The sequence below is a fragment of the Actinia tenebrosa genome, unplaced genomic scaffold (genome assembly GCF_029948245.1).
Source record: "Actinia tenebrosa isolate PJP-AT-01 unplaced genomic scaffold, QUT_ActTen_1.0 PGA_scaffold12__29_contigs__length_12842862, whole genome shotgun sequence".
NCBI lineage: Eukaryota > Metazoa > Cnidaria > Anthozoa > Actiniaria > Actiniidae > Actinia > Actinia tenebrosa.
The window spans coordinates 3,010,509-3,027,974 of NW_028292572.1; the positions used below are offsets into that span (position 1 = coordinate 3,010,509).

Consider the following 17,466-nt stretch of genomic DNA (forward strand, 5'->3'; position numbering starts at 1 on the left):
TTACCACCAAAGTCGCATCCACGAAGGGCCTCACACGTCTGGCACCCTGTTAGGGCACGTGAACATGTGCTGCGTGCTTCGCATCTGTGACCAAAACTTGAATTGAAATCATGTCTTTTTTATAGTTTTAGACTTACTGAGAATTTTTGGAATTCCACTTTAATGTCTTAGGAAAAACATTTTGAAAAAGGGCCATCACAAATACTCCATATCACATTGTGAGGTAGGCTGTCATTTGGGTCCCTTGAAATAGGGACAAACACACCTTCGCTTCTGCACTCGGTTCCTTTATGGTTGTTAAATTGAAATTCTAGGAATTTCAGTTGGCACCAAGTGCAATTTGCAGGTCTTATTGGCATTCTTTTCTCGTTCCTTGCTGCTTTCACCTAGTTTGCCAACCTAACTGGCATTGGGTCAGTGGAAGTCGTGTCCCGTCCACTCTTCCGGCCCACGACACATCCGTCATTATAAGGCAACCGGCAAGACATGAATGACACCAGACACATCGTCTCCATGGCCATTGACGGATCCGCGGAATAGGGCCTTCCCTATCTACACGAGGCATTTCTGGTCCTGTCTTCTGGGCCATCTTCAGCCTATCGACGCATGCGTCGCACAACGTTGCCACATTCCAATACGATTGGCTTTACCATCACTGAGTGCTAGGATATTTCAAGTAACAAACAATGTCGGTCGTTCTGTGGAATGATTTGGCTTACATTAATAGTTTCAGTCGAATTTGAAATCGGTCCCTTATACTGTAACCAGCACAGTTTTGTTTCTCTAGTTTTGACCCATTTCCCTTAATGCGAGAGAATACATTATTTCCCGCCCAATTCTAAGATAGCCACGCTTTCTCGCGTATTCCGTTTCCATTGTCTACTTTGCCACGTTTGCGTCTATCAAAACCCACTATTGGCCCGATGCGTAGGAGTGGTAAGTAACAAAAGAATCTAAACTGTACTACCTTTGAAATAACACTGACAACAAAACAGAGCGCGGTGCTTGACCACAAGCATATACAAGTGAAAATGAAATACGGTTATATTATACCGGCATGGAAGCATGGCTCGTATGGCTCTTTTATTATCAATGGTGGAAGGGCTTGTTTAGAAGTGGAGGATACTAACTTCCAAACGGATGAGACATATACGTTATTCAATAAGAAATATCCTTAACGAGAGTTTAATTTATCAACTAAGGGATTTTCAAACTATTGGAAGGGCTTTTTTCCTTAACCGTATTTCTAAAATGCTATTGACTAGTTCGTTACTGTGTATATTTCTACAAGATTTCGTCATTTTTTTCAATAAAAAGTTTCTTTCAACTAATTAATGGTTTTCAAGACTTTGAAATCACTATACTATATTCCTTTATACGTATAGCTCTGTTCATCAGGGGGAGGGCGGCCAATGGCACATGCATAAGCTGATGAAAATATATTTGTCTGTCTTGAACATATTTGCTAAACTTATCTACTTCTACATAATTATACATTTATTAAAATACCTTCCTTTTTTGTTTGTTTATAGATTCTCCACCCTGCCGTCACCACCATCATCTCCAGACAGATTGGGAGTAACTGGTAATTACATGTATGACAATAAGTGTCTGACTTAAACCACCTACTTCTACAGGAATATAAGCTCATTTTTCTGGCATAACCTTCTTGTTTTATTTTTACATAGGTTCTCCATTGCCACCTCCCTCACCACCTTCATCTCCTGTGGGCAACAGGAGAGCAAGAGTAGCTGGTAAGTACACTTATGGCAATATGTTCCAGGATAATTTCTTAATATTTACTTGATATGTACTTCTACACAGCATTATTATTTCTTAGAATAACTTCTTGTTTTATTTTTTACATAGGTTCTTTATCGCCACCCCCCATCACACCTGTGGGCAACAGGAGAGCAAGAGCAGCTGGTAAGTACACTTATGGCAATATGTTCCAGGATAAGTTCTTAATATTTACTGATATGTACTTCTATAGCATTATTTATTTCTTAGAATAAACTTCTTGTTTTACTACATAGGTTCTCCATCGCCACCCCCCATCACATTTGTGGGCAACAGGAGAGCAAGGGCAGCTGGTAAGTACACTTATGGCCAATATGTTCCAGGATAAGTTCTTAATATTCGCTTGATATGTACTTCTACAGCATTATTTATTTCTTAGAATAACTTCTTGTTTTACTACATAGGTTCTCCATCGCCACCCCCCATCACACCTGTGGGGCAACAGGAGAGCAGAGTAGCTGGTAAGTACACTTATGGCAATATGTTCCAGGTTAATTTCTTAATATTCACTTGATATGTACTTCTACAGCATTATTTATTTCTTAGAATAACTTCTTGTTTTATTTTTACATAGGTTCTCCATCGCCACCCCCCATCACACCTGTGGGCAACAGGAGAGCAAGAGCTGCTGGTAAGTACACTTATGGCATCATTTCTGACTTGATAATGCTTATCTGGAATACAGAATTATGTATATTTATGGAATAACTTCTTGTTTAATGAATTCAACATTGATTGTCTAACTTTTATAGGCTCAAATACCGCGTTCTCCTTTGTCCAGGCAGTTGGTTTTTTCCGGAAATGGTGAGAGTGTCATGAATAAGAGATTGGACATATGAAAGAAATTAAATGTTTTTATGATAATTATTGCTTTTTTTAGATGCTCTAAATCAGTATCTATATTTGTATTTATATCTTTTTCATATACTAAACATCGTCACTTATCCTTATTAGATATTGAAACAGATGAGGAAGACACGGATGAAGGTTTGTGTATTTCTAAAACCAAAACCTTTATTTAATGTGTTATTATTCAAACTCTTCCTTTTTTAATTTCATTAGCAAGTATCACTGGAATAATTTGATATTGCTCATTATTGTTGTTATTACCATCGGGGGACTATTCTACAAGGGCTTGGTAGGAGGTGTTCCTATAATGGACATACTCTATTTACGACAGGAAAAATAATGCCAATTATTATACCCTGGTTATATGACAGATATATGGTCCTTGAGATGGTTTGGAGATGCTGTTGCAATGTATTCTTTATATAAGATTTATACAGTGTATGTTAGCTCTAGGATTGTTATTTGCTGCCACTTACTGACGAGCTTGGCCATGGGTTATTAATAGAGTAGATATCCTGAATATGACAAAAAAAACGCAGAACATTTTGAAGAGTAGAAATGGATACACTGTTGTTTTTATTATTGTTTTATAGAACAGCTGATCCCGTGCAGCCCAAAAGTGGGATTTCTTGGGAGGGGCATGAAGGGTAAGAATATTGCAAGTTATTTAATAAAAATAAACATTGTTTGATAATATCATAACATATTCAGATCCTGGTATCATTAAGTAATATTTCAAATTATGTATCTATAGGTATTGATTATGTTCCTTTTATTCAAATGCCAATAATCTTCAGTAAAGAACTGTCATACACCTTCTGTCTGCTGTATTTGTTTGTTTGTTTCTTCATTTCCAGTTTCTTGATACTGTTTCTTATGAAAATAATTAAGCTTATTTTCCTTATTAGATATGAATCAATTACAATTCCAAATTAAACATTATTTTATGCCAATTGCTTATATTCATGTTCTGCTTATTCTGTTATCTATTATCATTAAGTTTCTAACTCAAAAAACATTTTGTGCTTTTCTCTTTAGTTGGGTCCCTGGCTGAAACCTCTGCACAGTTCATTAGAGAATCACACAAAGCTGGTATGCTATTGTAATTACTACAGTCCGTTTTTGATAGTATAAGGAAGTAACCATGCACAAAGCAATTCATCTGAGGCACCAGGGAAACAAAATAGTACATTAGGTTTACCTATTTGTTTTCCTTGAGACTCGTCTTGAATTGCTTTGTGCGTGATCAATAAACAATGTGTAATGCTGTGTTCACCGATGAATAAAGCTTTATAATCAATTGATAATGTATAATAATTATTATCTAGTGCATGATTTGGACTACATCCACAGCATGTGTGGAGGGGATCTGATTTTTCTTCCTCCAGGGTATAATGAGGTACTGTAATTTTTATCTATTATTAGCTATAATTTATATATGAAACTTTTTCTGGGATGCATAAATGGTTCTCATGTTAATGTTTTTTTTTGTTACTCAAATTTTTTACAGGCCTGTTATCATGCCATCAATCTGGCAAGGCCATTTTTTGGCGATAGTGACCACAGGAATGGGTGGTGAATTCGAACGTCTCTGCAGGTAAATGGGACTTAGGTAAAATTTATATCAAATGAAATATTAAAAACCAATAGTATTAAAAAATCGGATGTGTTTTAAAATTTAAGGTCTCTAAATATCATAAGCAAAGACGCTTCCATGGCCAAGCAGAACTTTCCTCTACTGTTCTATGCAAAAGCAGGAACAGTAGATGGTGAAGAAAGTAAGTTAATATCTTTTTGACTGGCTCCTATCATAAATCCTATTTGATGTTGTAATATTTGTTTTTGTGTATTAGGAAATGATGCCATTCAGAAGATTTAGTCCCCTCCGTACAATATTCATGTTCATTCTCTTTAAAATATTCATATTCAACCTCATATCAATTGAACCTTCCCTGGTAAAACATGATCTGCAAGTTTAATGAACCAATAGCTTTAAAAATCATTGATAATTTATAAGCATTTTGTCCCTAGTGGCGTGATTAAGGTCTGAAAAAGGTTTGACATCATGAACATATGCTTATATTGCCAATTGGCTCCTACATGTACAAAAGCCTTATGAGAAAGTCAGTGAGTTCTTGAAATATTAATAATGCATTTTTTTTAACAGTTTTATCAAGATACACCAGCAGTGGTCACTGCCATGGTCTGGATGTATTTCTATGCGTGCCAGACCAGAGTGAAGACCTGAGTCTTGTGATTCATGAATATGGTTAGTAATGATGCATATTGTAGTAGCATTGAAACTATGGTTTCACTGAGACAAAGTACAATCTTTGAAAACTGTTTTGGAATAATGCAAATAAAGTTAATACCTTATGGTCAACAAAGGTTATATCTATTTCCTTGGCTATTTATGGGGGATGTATGAGTAGCAAAATGGACTTCCTTCTCGCCATAATTAACAGTCATGAGCAACATGTGATTATAATAACATGGTATTTCTGACAGGTTTTGAATGAACTCATGGTTGACTCCAGGAATTAAAAAAGGGGGGTTCATAAAATTTTCAAAACCTCATCAATCAGTCTTAATGAAACGAGGGAACAAAAAAATTGTGTATTCTCAAAATTAATTTTATATTCATGCTGGCAAAAAGGAGCGACATGACCTCATCATCTCACCCTGGAACTTTATAAAAACTGAATTGTCAACAGGTGCAGACTTCAATGGCATTTTGAATGCCATTGCCAATTGTTCAACGACCCTGGACAACTACAGGGCATTGAGGTATAATATTAATAATTAGGTGTATAAAAATATAATAGTACTTATAATTTGAAACATTTCCACTAGTTATATACCCAAATTGTACGAATACTGTCTATGGAATATAGGGTAATATTAAGTACTTTTACATATTGGTTTGGTCTTTCAAAGTACGTTCAGACTGCCTTTAATCAATTTTCTTACATCAAAGCCAAGGATAACTATTTTCACATTTGCATACAACACTTTTCCATTCTTTAGTTTTTATTTAATTTTTTTTCAGTTTTTATTTAATTTTTTTTCGTGTTTTAGGAACCAGCAAAGCCAGCACAGAGGAAATGTGAGTACCCTATAAAGTTATTCAAATGTTAAATAACCTAATTACAACACAAAAGACAATAAATTGCTTTCCTTCCCCTCAAATTAATGTCAAGGAATACTGACGTGTTGTTAAAGCAAGGAGGGGAAGTACATGGGAATAACTATGTACAATAAACTGTTTTTCAAATTCAGATATCATATTATGTTGTGCCTCATATTTGAGTTCCATAACAAAAATCTCACCAAATTATTACAATTTCCATTAGGTAATTCAAGTTGAATCTGAAGAAGAAGTAGGAGATAGTGAGGTAAGTAAAGGTTTTTTACTTATGAAGTTTTTAAGGGGTAAGGTGTTGAGACATCTGGAACCGAGGACTGAAGGTTTGAGGGGTAAGGTGTTGAGACATCTGGAACCGAGGACTGAAAGTTTGAGGGGTAAGGTGTTGAGACATCTGGAACCGAGGACTGAAGGTTTGAGGGGTAAGGTGTTGAGGCATCTGGAACCGAGGACTGAAGGTTTAAGGGGTAAGGTGTTGAGACATCTGGAACCGAGGACTGAAGGTTTAAGGGGTAAGGTGTTGAGACATCTGGAACCGAAGACTGAAAGTTTGAGGGGTAGGGTGTTGAGACATCTGGAACCGAGGACTGAAGGTTTGAGGGGTAAGGTGTTGAGACATCTGGAACCGAGGACTGAAAGTTTGAGGGGTAAGGTGTTGAGACATCTGGAACCGAGGACTGAAGGTTTAAGAGGTAAGGTGTTGAGACATCTGGAACCGAGGACTGAAGGTTTGAGAGGTAAGGTGTTGAGACATCTGGAACCGAGGACTGAAAGTTTGAGGGGTAGGGTGTTGAGACATCTGGAACCGAGGACTGAAGGTTTGAGGGGTAAGGTGTTGAGACATCTGGAACCGAGGACTGAAGGTTTAAGGGGTAAGGTGTTGAGACATCTGGAACCGAGGACTGAAAGTTTAAGGGGTAAGGTGTTGAGACATCTGGAACCGAGGACTGAAGGTTTTAGTGGTTAGGTGTTGAGCCATCTGGAACCGAGGACTGAAGGTTTGAGGGGTAAGGTGTTGAGACATCTGGAACCGAGGACTGAAGGTTTAAGGGGTAAGGTGTTGAGGCATCTGGAACCGAGGACTGAAGGTTTGAGGGGTAAGGTGTTGAGGCATCTGGAACCGAGGACTGAAGGTTTGAGGGGTAAGGTGTTGAGACATCTGGAACCGAGGACTGAAAGTATTAGGGGTAAGGTGTTGAGACATCTGGAACCGAGGACTGAAAGTTTGAGGGGTAAGGTGTTGAGACATCTGGAACCGAGGACTGAAAGTTTGAGGGGTAAGGTGTTGAGACATCTGGAACCGAGGACTGAAGGTTTAAGGGGTAAGGTGTTGAGACATCTGGAACCGAGGACTGAAAGTTTGAGGGGTAAGGTGTTGAGACATCTGGAACCGAGGACTTAAATACTTGGTTTTTGATATTCATATTTCAAAAATCAGTACTTGTGTAAAAATGAATAAGTAATATACAGTATTCATTACAATGCTTTGACATTGCTCATAGTACTGTAGATATTGCTTATTTATTTTTTAATATATGCTTCCCTCCCTTTTTTTCTTTTTTTTTTTTTTTCAGGTTCAGTTTGGAGGACTTGTCTCTCCTTCATCAACAGGAGATGAGTCAACATTAATTGAAGGGTTAATATTTGAGAGTATGGCTTTGATACATCTGATACATTTATGGTTTTGGTACATCTGCTCAGATCACATTTTCCTGTGATTCACCAAAGAAGAGTAGTACAGATATTACTGTTATGCAAAACTGTAATGACTGAAATTGAAATATCAAAAAACCATGTTTAGATAATAAGAAAAATTCCTGTGTTTATGACTAACATTTTGCTGTTGCTTTTTTTGTAGAAAATGATACTCCGCAAACAAGGGAAGGAAGGATGGAAAAAGAAGACAAGGAGAAGAGGAAAATGGAGGAAAGGAAAAAGAGGGAAAGGGAGGAAAGGGAGAAGAGGGAAAGGGAGGAAATGGAGAAGATAGAAAGGGAGACAAGGGAATGAGGGAAAGGGAGGATAAGGGAGAAAAAGGGAACGGGGGAGGAGGAGGAGAAGAAAGGGAGGAGAGGGAGAGAAGGGAGGGAAAGAGGAAGGGATTTTTGGAGAAGCTTCTCATGGGAGAGGAAAGATAGAAAGGGAGGAGAGGACGAAGAGGAGCCCGGGTCTCCTGGAGGGAACCTTCCATGGCTGCGAGATCAAGGGAGGAGAGTGGAGAGCGCCTCCCCTTTCTCCTGGAAAAAAGAAAGGGGGCCGGAAAGGGAGGATAGAAGGGAGAGGGAAAGGGAAAAAGAGAATAATGGAAAAGGTTAGAGTGCACACACTAAACCCATAAAACAAAAACAACTTTTTAATAATACACAGTGACAACTGATAAAATAAAACAATGATTCTTTATGGAATGTCATTAATATTGTTCATGGGTTTAGTATGTGAACTCTACAACTGAATCGCTAAATCTTAAGTGTTCATGTATATAGTTTGTTTATATAAAGTTTGTGTTAGTGGGCAAGGAGTTGAATGTGCCTACCTTGGTGATTGATATCAGGATGTTTTTTTTGTCCTATAGCCAATTATTCAGTGAATTAAATAAAGGTTTATGATTTTAAAATACATAGGAAACAAGTAGAATATTTCTTTCATCAGAAAAAGGAAAAGTGGTTACTAAATATCAATAATATTATTCATGTGACAATGTGATTTCCACACTGTCTGAACATTGCTATGATCATGTAATACTCTGTAACTATATATTTAACCCAATAAAGATTTTTTAAGTGATTTTTGAAGTTTCGAAAATTTCAATGCTCCAAATGGGTATAAGGGAAAATGATCAGGCGAGGCACACATAGATGAACTATAAAAATATGGGATTGAGATGATAATAAGGCTTGGGCATGGACCATTGCAAACATTTCAAACTGGGAACTAAATAAATTTTGAATGAGAAATGAAATGGAATTTATACTCCCTTCACAGTGGCCAAATGCAGCAGTAGATTGACTCATTTTCCATTTTTTTGCCTATTGTTCCCAAATTTCCAAAACTTTTAAGTACCATCATTCAGTGTTAGCCACTCCATCACCGATTTGTAGGTTTCTTTGGTATACTTGATCTAATAACCCTGTACACGAACAGTGAACCCAATCTATGTATGTATTGAAATAAATGAGAAAAGTCTGTCATTATTATCTTTTGTTTGTTTGGGGTTTGTTTTTTTTCTGCTTTTTTTTTCTGTTTTTTTTTAGTTTTTGTTTTTGTTTTTGTTTTTTTTTTTTGTTTGTTTGTTTTTTTTTTGATTTGTTTCTTTTTTTTTTTGCTTTTTTTTTTTTTTTGGCAACTGTTAAAAAGTTGTCCAGTAATATTTTGAAGCTTTCTGAATTTTGAAACAAAGATGTAATATTTATTGTAGTTACAATTTTTCAAATCAATTTTTTTTTTTTAATTAGGAAATATAATCAAAATCATTCATATCTTTATATTTATATATATATAGTTTTTTTAGTTTTAATAGGAATTATTCAAGTGAAAATAACATGAAAATTCGTTAATTATGCATTTTATAGTAGTACACTCAACAAAATTACTCGACTGTGATTGGTCGAGAGAAGACAATTATAGCGTAAATTGTACTCCGTAGGAGTATCGAATTAAGTCGCTATGGCAACACGGCCAAAACAATGTCAAAACAATTATTTTCTATCATTTTGTACTTAAAAAACATATGAATATAATTTTAAAGCTGCAAGAACTAATCTTTTTTATGCATTTCAGTTGCGCGATGGACTGAAAATCGGCCGCCAAATAGACAAATATGAACGGCGTCGCTTCGCATTTTTTTACTGAAATTTTATTGAGTGAACTATAAACAAAAAATCGCACGATCTCGAGTACAATATGGAAATTAATAGACACGAGTAATGTTTTGAATGTTCTTGTACTTGCACGAGCCTTTAGGCACCGCAGAGACGGGGGGTTGGGGGGTTGCAGCCCCTCTTTTTCCAAATATCCACTAAAGTTTGCCAATCAGCCCCCAACGTTTTGACTGGTCTTCTATATTTTCTATTCTTAGCCCCCCCTCCATAACCCCCCCCCCCCCCCCCCCCCAACCCCACTTTTTAGGGAACTCTGCCGTATTTCATCCTGCGCAAATATCTGTACAGTATACTAAAGGTTCAAACGATACCAGTGGCGGATCCAGGATTTTTTCTAAGGGTGAGGGGGTTGTAGAATTGATTGAGATACTTGTTTGGCGGTAAAGTAGCACAGGGTTCTCAAACGGTAGTAGGTCTTATGAAAACGATTATTTGCTGCAGGCGAGCATGGTTGTTTCAGGTCCCACATACGGCGTATACAAAAAAGAGCGAGCGAAATGTGTTCGGCACCTTTGTTTTGATAAAACTCGCGATGCTGTTGGTGTTGTCATGAAAAAAAATAATAAATAATAAATCACGATAGGGGGGATTGCTCTCATAGGGGGGATTGCAACACCCAAAACCCACCCCTAGATCCGCCACTGGATACTGACTCACAATCAATATAAATAGTTTTGGGAAAATTGCGAGTACTTGTACAGCAAAAACTGAAACTTAAATTGCAAAATCTTGCAAAAACCAAGAAATATAATTAATGAAAGTTACTAGTAATCCATTTTGGCGAGCAAATACCCGAAACTAACTGAACGAGTGCAGGTTATATTTTTGGCCACAACCGAAGGAAACGAACGTTCCAAATCGAGCGTATCTATCGGCCTCAGCCGAGTACAATTGCTCTCGTTTTAATAACTACAAACAAACGAAAATTTCGAGGGAACGAAAGAAAAACGAGCACGACTTCGCCTTCAGTCCTTGTGGACATATACTTTATAGGTTGTACTCGACCAAGCACAAGGAATAACGTGCACCTGGAGAAGAGGGAGCTCTCCTGAAGTTGCTGTACTTTGGAGTTCGAGATTGGGAACCGAAACAAAGCGACCGTTAGGGACTAGTCATAAAGCATGCGGGGGGTTGGCAAATTTAGATACCTGGAAGACAATTTTTGTGTGACCCACGTATCCCCACACGGTTGCTGAAAAAATACGTGACCCACCCCCATTTTCAAGGGCAAAAATGAAAAAAAAAACCATCCAAAGTCGTCCTATTTCTTTAATGGCCCACCCCTTGTAAGGAGCTCAAAAATAATTTTGCCAGTCCACCCACCCTTGGCTTCATCGAATGTATTACTTACATATGTTCAGCCCTATTTACTTTAACGGCTACGCATGATTACATATTAATTACTAGTAAAGATTTCACACTGAAAGCACTGCGTTCCCTGAATCCTTATTTAACCGATTTATTTTTCATTTTCGATATTGAGCTGAGATTCATTTAAACTAGAAATAAACAGGAATGGGAAACATACCAGTCTCGATTATTCAATAATTTAGGCATTTTTTCAGAGTTTCTCAATTATTATGTAATGATAAAACTAGAAAGCTGTCGGATAAATAATTTTTTTTCTTTCGTATTGTGGTATAAGATAAAAGCTATCATATTTTTCTTTGTAAAGGGTGAAGGGTGGGGTTGCTTGATTCTCACTTTTCGGAATTTCCTCAGGCATATGGCCTCTAGCATAAAATTTCAATAAGGAAAAAGAAAAAATCTATTCATAAGAGAAAAATATAATGAGAATAAAGGCAATTTTCGATAATTTAATTTTCCGTTAAAAAAGGTTTGTTTGTTTTGAAAATTTGTCATCTTGAAAGCTTTTAAGCATTTGATATTGCTTTTGAAAGTAATGACAATCTTGCAAACCTTAGCCGACAGCAGGTAGTTTCATTTTACCATGAAAAACGTACATCAATATTCCAATTTACTGCATCCGCAGAAGTTCATAACTAGTTATGAACTTAACCTTCTGAATGCATCGGAAATTCTTACATGTAACCTCACTTGTTGACTAACCTTAAATTACTTGTCAAGCGACTGTACAACGTCTAATATTTTGTATTTCCATTTCTTGTTAACAATTCCCTCCCTGCAATTTGTTCCCTTTTTTCCTTTTTATCCGACGCTCTTAAACTCACAAATAATATGCATCGAAACAACATTTTGCACATTTCCAACCTGTCGAACTCTATTATGTTTTAAGTACTTTGAATCAACTCTTGTAAAACTGTCATATTAAGAGTAGACTGAATGAGGAAGGAATTTGCACTGCTCTCGATCAGGCAATCAGAGTCGAGTATTTTTTTCAGTAGTTTTTTTGATGCGTTCTTTCCCGGGAAATGACATGTCTATATCGGCAAACATGTTTCTTTTTTTTCTTTGCCACTTCAATATGTCTGGACAGTTAATTGACCAATAAAATCTTAACTTGTTCGTTCTCAGTATTAAACTGTTCGTTCATTTACTTTAATGTCGCAATGTTACACAGTTTCCACAGGTTCCAGTAGTGGCGACTTTGTCAATTCTATATATTTTAGCAAGTTCTAGACATCATGATATCAGTTTGATGAATTGTTACTTGAAGTTGATTGCAGTTTCCATACGTTGTGTTTTGATGCATTGATCTTAAGCGGCGGTTATTAACATTTCTGTTTCAAATGCTTTTAGGCATTTCTGTTGTCAACGTTTATACGGCATTCTTTTTAATCGCATTTAGTTAAAGCTGGCCAACCCTTCGCGCGCTGTGGTGTTATAAGTGTTTTTTTACAGACCAAATATTCTGCTTTACTTTTTAAAAGTAGTTTAAAAGCGAAAAAAAGTGCCGTCGCGTGAAAAGTATTTTCTCGTAGTTCCAGTTTTACAAACCAAAATCCATAAATGCACAAACCTTTATTATAAATACTCAGTATATGATTGATACTCAGAAGTTCGTCGGTGTCCTTGTCATATATAATAACTGTGTGCTGGACTGAACAACTTTGGTCGTTTTGGATTACTATATATTATTGTTATATATTATATATTATTATTATATATTATTATTATATATTATTATTATATATTATTATTATATATTATAAAAGAAAGGTGAAGAGTACCACAAAACAATGGCATGGATTAGGGCCAAGACTTGTTTCTCTCTGTTAAGATCTGCACTTGTATGTCTACGAGGCTCAAGGACTATAAAAAGAACTTATAATGATATAAACAACATAGACTTAGACATTCAGGTTGCTGAAAGCGCCATTTTATAAATTTAGATTTTTAGCTTATTAACGTAGATTTTTAGATAAAGATACATAGTTAGATATTTAATATATATTTCAATTTTCCTTATTAGTCAGTTTTTCATCTTATAATTCCTTCTTCTTTGTAAGTATTATATATTAACATATTCATATTTAAATAATGGACAAATTCTATTCGTTTTTTACAATCTTGAAAAAATGTATAAATATTTAAAATTTATTAATTATTGATTAGAGATTATTGTTATTATTAATTATTGATTAAAGACTATATATCCTTATTATTATATATTATTATTATATATATGAATTTATTATTTGATAATGAATTTATTAGTAATAATAATAATAATAGTAATAATAATAATAATAATAATAATAGTAATAATAATAATAATAATAATAGTAATAATAATAATAATAATAATAATAGTAATAATAATAATAATAATAATAATAATAGTAATAATAATAATAATAGTAATAATAATAGTAATAATAATAATAATAGTAATAATAATAATAATAATAATAATAACTTTATTACTCTCTCTATTTCTTCTAGCCGGGCACAAGTGCCCTACTAATCGGAGAGACAAAAATCTTTAATTTCGATCAATAACACTATAACAAGTAAAAAAGAGTTTAAAAATCAAAAAAAAAAAAAAAAAAAAAAAAAAAGAAGGAGAACAAAAATGATACGAAATCCGTGATAATGAGAATGAAATTCAACTCCCCCCTCTCTCAAAAAGTGAAAAAATGATCATCCTCATTTTAATAAAAAAAATACAAAAACAATGACTCCTCCCCGCATCCTTCCGATATAGGAAGGAAGGAAGCGTATTGTTCTATCGAATTTGAACACACGCCGTCCAAAAGTCCAAAAAATTTTGTTACCACGTTGCGACTTAGGCGAAGGGCACTTGCTGTTTGCGTGCGACTGTTTCCTTGGCACCAGAAGAAAATCATCATGATGGCATCTCCCAATGGTATTTTTGGAATCAGTGCAAAAATACTATTGCATCTGATGGAACGCTTTTTTTGACATCTGTTGCACTTCCTGAAAATAGAATAACGATTGTGAAGAGGTGTGAAAAAACATCATGAATAAATTGAAATAGACCTATTCAGCGTCCTTGACAACGCGTTGTCAAGGACGTTGAAATGAGTCTACAGCTGTTATTACAGTTGCATGGAACTTATAGGGTTGTTGAAAATATCCTTTAAAAGATGATTTTGGCTGCACTTCCGAATAGTGTATTTAGGTTTACTGAAATGGTCACTTTGCAATTCAAGACGGCTTCCGAAAACATAAGGCGAAACTGACAATGACTGTCTATTCACGCTTCATCTATCTGCTCATCAAAATAACTCCCTTAACAATCTAACCATTGCATTACGTTTGGCGCTCATTTCCTAGTTGACTTTTCCCTGCAGCAGCTTAATATTCATTTCTTAAGTCTTAGATAAAGTTATCAAAAGGTTTTTCCATTCTTGAATAAAGCAACGTTTAACCGTAATTAGTCTCCCAAAGTACTTAATATTTTATGTCTAAAATTATATAAGTTAAAAAGCTGTATACAGCGGCTGCGTAAAAATCTTACTTTTGAAATCAAACGAAAGAGCAGTTGTCAATAAGTAAATTCCTTTTTCTGCTTATAAGAAACAAAACTTGATAGACTCCCACTATACTCACCAAACATAGCCATCAATGTGCGTTTCATTTCTGCGAATCATCGGCATGTTGTGATTACAGTCACCACAAAAAAGAGGATCAGCAAGAAGAGCTCTTCTCTGTAACCAGCGGATAACATTTTTTTTTGATCTCTGTTTAACTTCGGAAAAGTAGTCAAGGTTCATAATTCGTGAAGTAGATGAATACGCAAAGCAGTTTAAAGATGAATGGCTAATAACTGACTAACCGTCATGCTTTGGGGAAATTTTCACATTTGTAATTCAAACCAATCAAGTGATTTTTGTTTGGTCGAATGACATTCCGTTAGTAAAAAACAGTTATTTTTTTCTCTCTCTAGTGGATAGAGAGAGAAATCAAATTTGGCATAAAATTAGATATCAATAAAGGGAGCTCATTTAAGTTTCAAGTTTGCTCATTGAATAGTGGCGTATTTCATTTTCTTTTTTCGTATAGCTTCAATCCTGTTGTGGTAATTAGCCGAATGAGAACCAATGCCAATGGGCACTCTTTAATTATAAACCCTTACAGCAATCTGCCTTGACATATTGACTATATATTTTATTCGTTTTGGAGGTGTGTCTAGCAATCTAACAGATCACGTGATCAAAGACAGTTTTCATATCCCTTTATATCTCGTCTATTATTGCACAAAATCTAATGCAACGTATTATAGAAGGCATTAACCTTAAAACATTAAAGCAGTTTATTTTCATTTTCTAGCTTGATGAATCGGAACGCAGACCAGACAAACGCATGATTTTTTCGTTGTATAGGTGTAAATAAATGTTGTTGTATTTTTTATTCTTCTCACCATCACAAGCTTCAAGATAGGGTCGGTAACTTTGGATGAGAGATGGTATGAAATGGATGGAGGGGGGGAGGGGTATGACGAATTTTTAGATTTAGGGGATCTTTTTTTGAAGCTCATTATTAAAGAGGGGAGGAAAGTATAACAATTTTTTTTTACATTTATACATATATTTGAAGGCAAATACATTTCTCAGTTAATTGTGTGCCTTTCGAAAGTAAAACATTGAAAACAATATATTAAAAATCAGAAAAAAGTGCACGAATTTATAATTGATTGGAATAATTATGAATATAATCAAGATCACAACTGAACTATTATCAAACAACACAGAAAGAGAGCTTGTTTTCTAAACTTGGATTGTTAAAAAAAAGAGAAACGGCCATAGGACTACCACCCCTACAGGACCGTATACGGTCATACGGTCCTGTAGGGGTGGTAGTCCTATGGCCGTTTCTCTTTTTTTTAACAATCCAAGTTTAGAAAACAAGCTCTCTTTCTGTGTTGTTTGATAATAGTTCAGTTGTGATCTTGATTATATTCATAATTATTCCAATCAATTATAAATTCGTGCACTTTTTTCTGATTTTTAATATATTGTTTTCAATGTTTTACTTTCGAAAGGCACACAATTAACTGAGAAATGTATTTGCCTTCAAATATATGTATAAATGTAAAAAAAAATTGTTATACTTTCCTCCCCTCTTTAATAACGAGCTTCAAAAAAAGATCCCCTAAATCTAAAAATTCGTCATACCCCTCCCCCCCTCCATCCATTTCATACCATCTCTCATCCAAAGTTACCGACCCTATCTTGAAGCTTGTGATGGTGAGAAGAATAAAAAATACAACAACATTTATTTACACCTATACAACGAAAAAATCATGCGTTTGTCTGGTCTGCGTTCCGATTCATCAAGCTAGAAAATGAAAATAAACTGCTTTAATGTTTTAAGGTTAATGCCTTCTATAATACGTTGCATTAGATTTTGTGCAATAATAGACGAGATATAAAGGGATATGAAAACTGTCTTTGATCACGTGATCTGTTAGATTGCTAGACACACCTCCAAAACGAATAAAATATATAGTCAATATGTCAAGGCAGATTGCTGTAAGGGTTTATAATTAAAGAGTGCCCATTGGCATTGGTTCTCATTCGGCTAATTACCACAACAGGATTGAAGCTATACGAAAAAAGAAAATGAAATACGCCACTATTCAATGAGCAAACTTGAAACTTAAATGAGCTCCCTTTATTGATATCTAATTTTATGCCAAATTTGATTTCTCTCTCTATCCACTAGAGAGAGAAAAAAATAACTGTTTTTTACTAACGGAATGTCATTCGACCAAACAAAAATCACTTGATTGGTTTGAATTACAAATGTGAAAATTTCCCCAAAGCATGACGGTTAGTCAGTTATTAGCCATTCATCTTTAAACTGCTTTGCGTATTCATCTACTTCACGAATTATGAACCTTGACTACTTTTCCGAAGTTAAACAGAGATCAAAAAAAAATGTTATCCGCTGGTTACAGAGAAGAGCTCTTCTTGCTGATCCTCTTTTTTGTGGTGACTGTAATCACAACATGCCGATGATTCGCAGAAATGAAACGCACATTGATGGCTATGTTTGGTGAGTATAGTGGGAGTCTATCAAGTTTTGTTTCTTATAAGCAGAAAAAGGAATTTACTTATTGACAACTGCTCTTTCGTTTGATTTCAAAAGTAAGATTTTTACGCAGCCGCTGTATACAGCTTTTTAACTTATATAATTTTAGACATAAAATATTAAGTACTTTGGGAGACTAATTACGGTTAAACGTTGCTTTATTCAAGAATGGAAAAACCTTTTGATAACTTTATCTAAGACTTAAGAAATGAATATTAAGCTGCTGCAGGGAAAAGTCAACTAGGAAATGAGCGCCAAACGTAATGCAATGGTTAGATTGTTAAGGGAGTTATTTTGATGAGCAGATAGATG

General features: G+C 35.2%; 2 protein-coding genes across 2 annotated transcripts; both read left to right on the plus strand.

The window, feature by feature from the left end:
• Nucleotides 1–1,221: 1,221 nt before the first annotated feature.
• LOC148911958 (uncharacterized) lies at nt 1,222–3,755 on the plus strand. Its single transcript, XM_089028371.1, has 9 exons — nt 1,222–1,585; nt 1,689–1,754; nt 1,870–1,926; nt 2,037–2,093; nt 2,205–2,261; nt 2,375–2,431; nt 2,755–2,787; nt 3,243–3,296; nt 3,688–3,755. The coding sequence occupies exons 1-9, from the start codon at nt 1,420–1,422 to the stop codon at nt 3,753–3,755; spliced, it is 615 nt and encodes a 204-aa protein (XP_088884497.1). The 5' UTR covers nt 1,222–1,419.
• On the plus strand, nt 3,281–7,804 carry LOC148911959 (uncharacterized). Its single transcript, XM_089028372.1, has 11 exons — nt 3,281–3,296; nt 3,688–3,741; nt 3,978–4,048; nt 4,160–4,246; nt 4,333–4,427; nt 4,817–4,918; nt 5,364–5,436; nt 5,728–5,755; nt 6,003–6,044; nt 7,369–7,427; nt 7,651–7,804. The coding sequence occupies exons 3-11, from the start codon at nt 4,044–4,046 to the stop codon at nt 7,802–7,804; spliced, it is 645 nt and encodes a 214-aa protein (XP_088884498.1). The 5' UTR covers nt 3,281–3,296; nt 3,688–3,741; nt 3,978–4,043.
• Nucleotides 7,805–17,466: the final 9,662 nt, after the last annotated feature.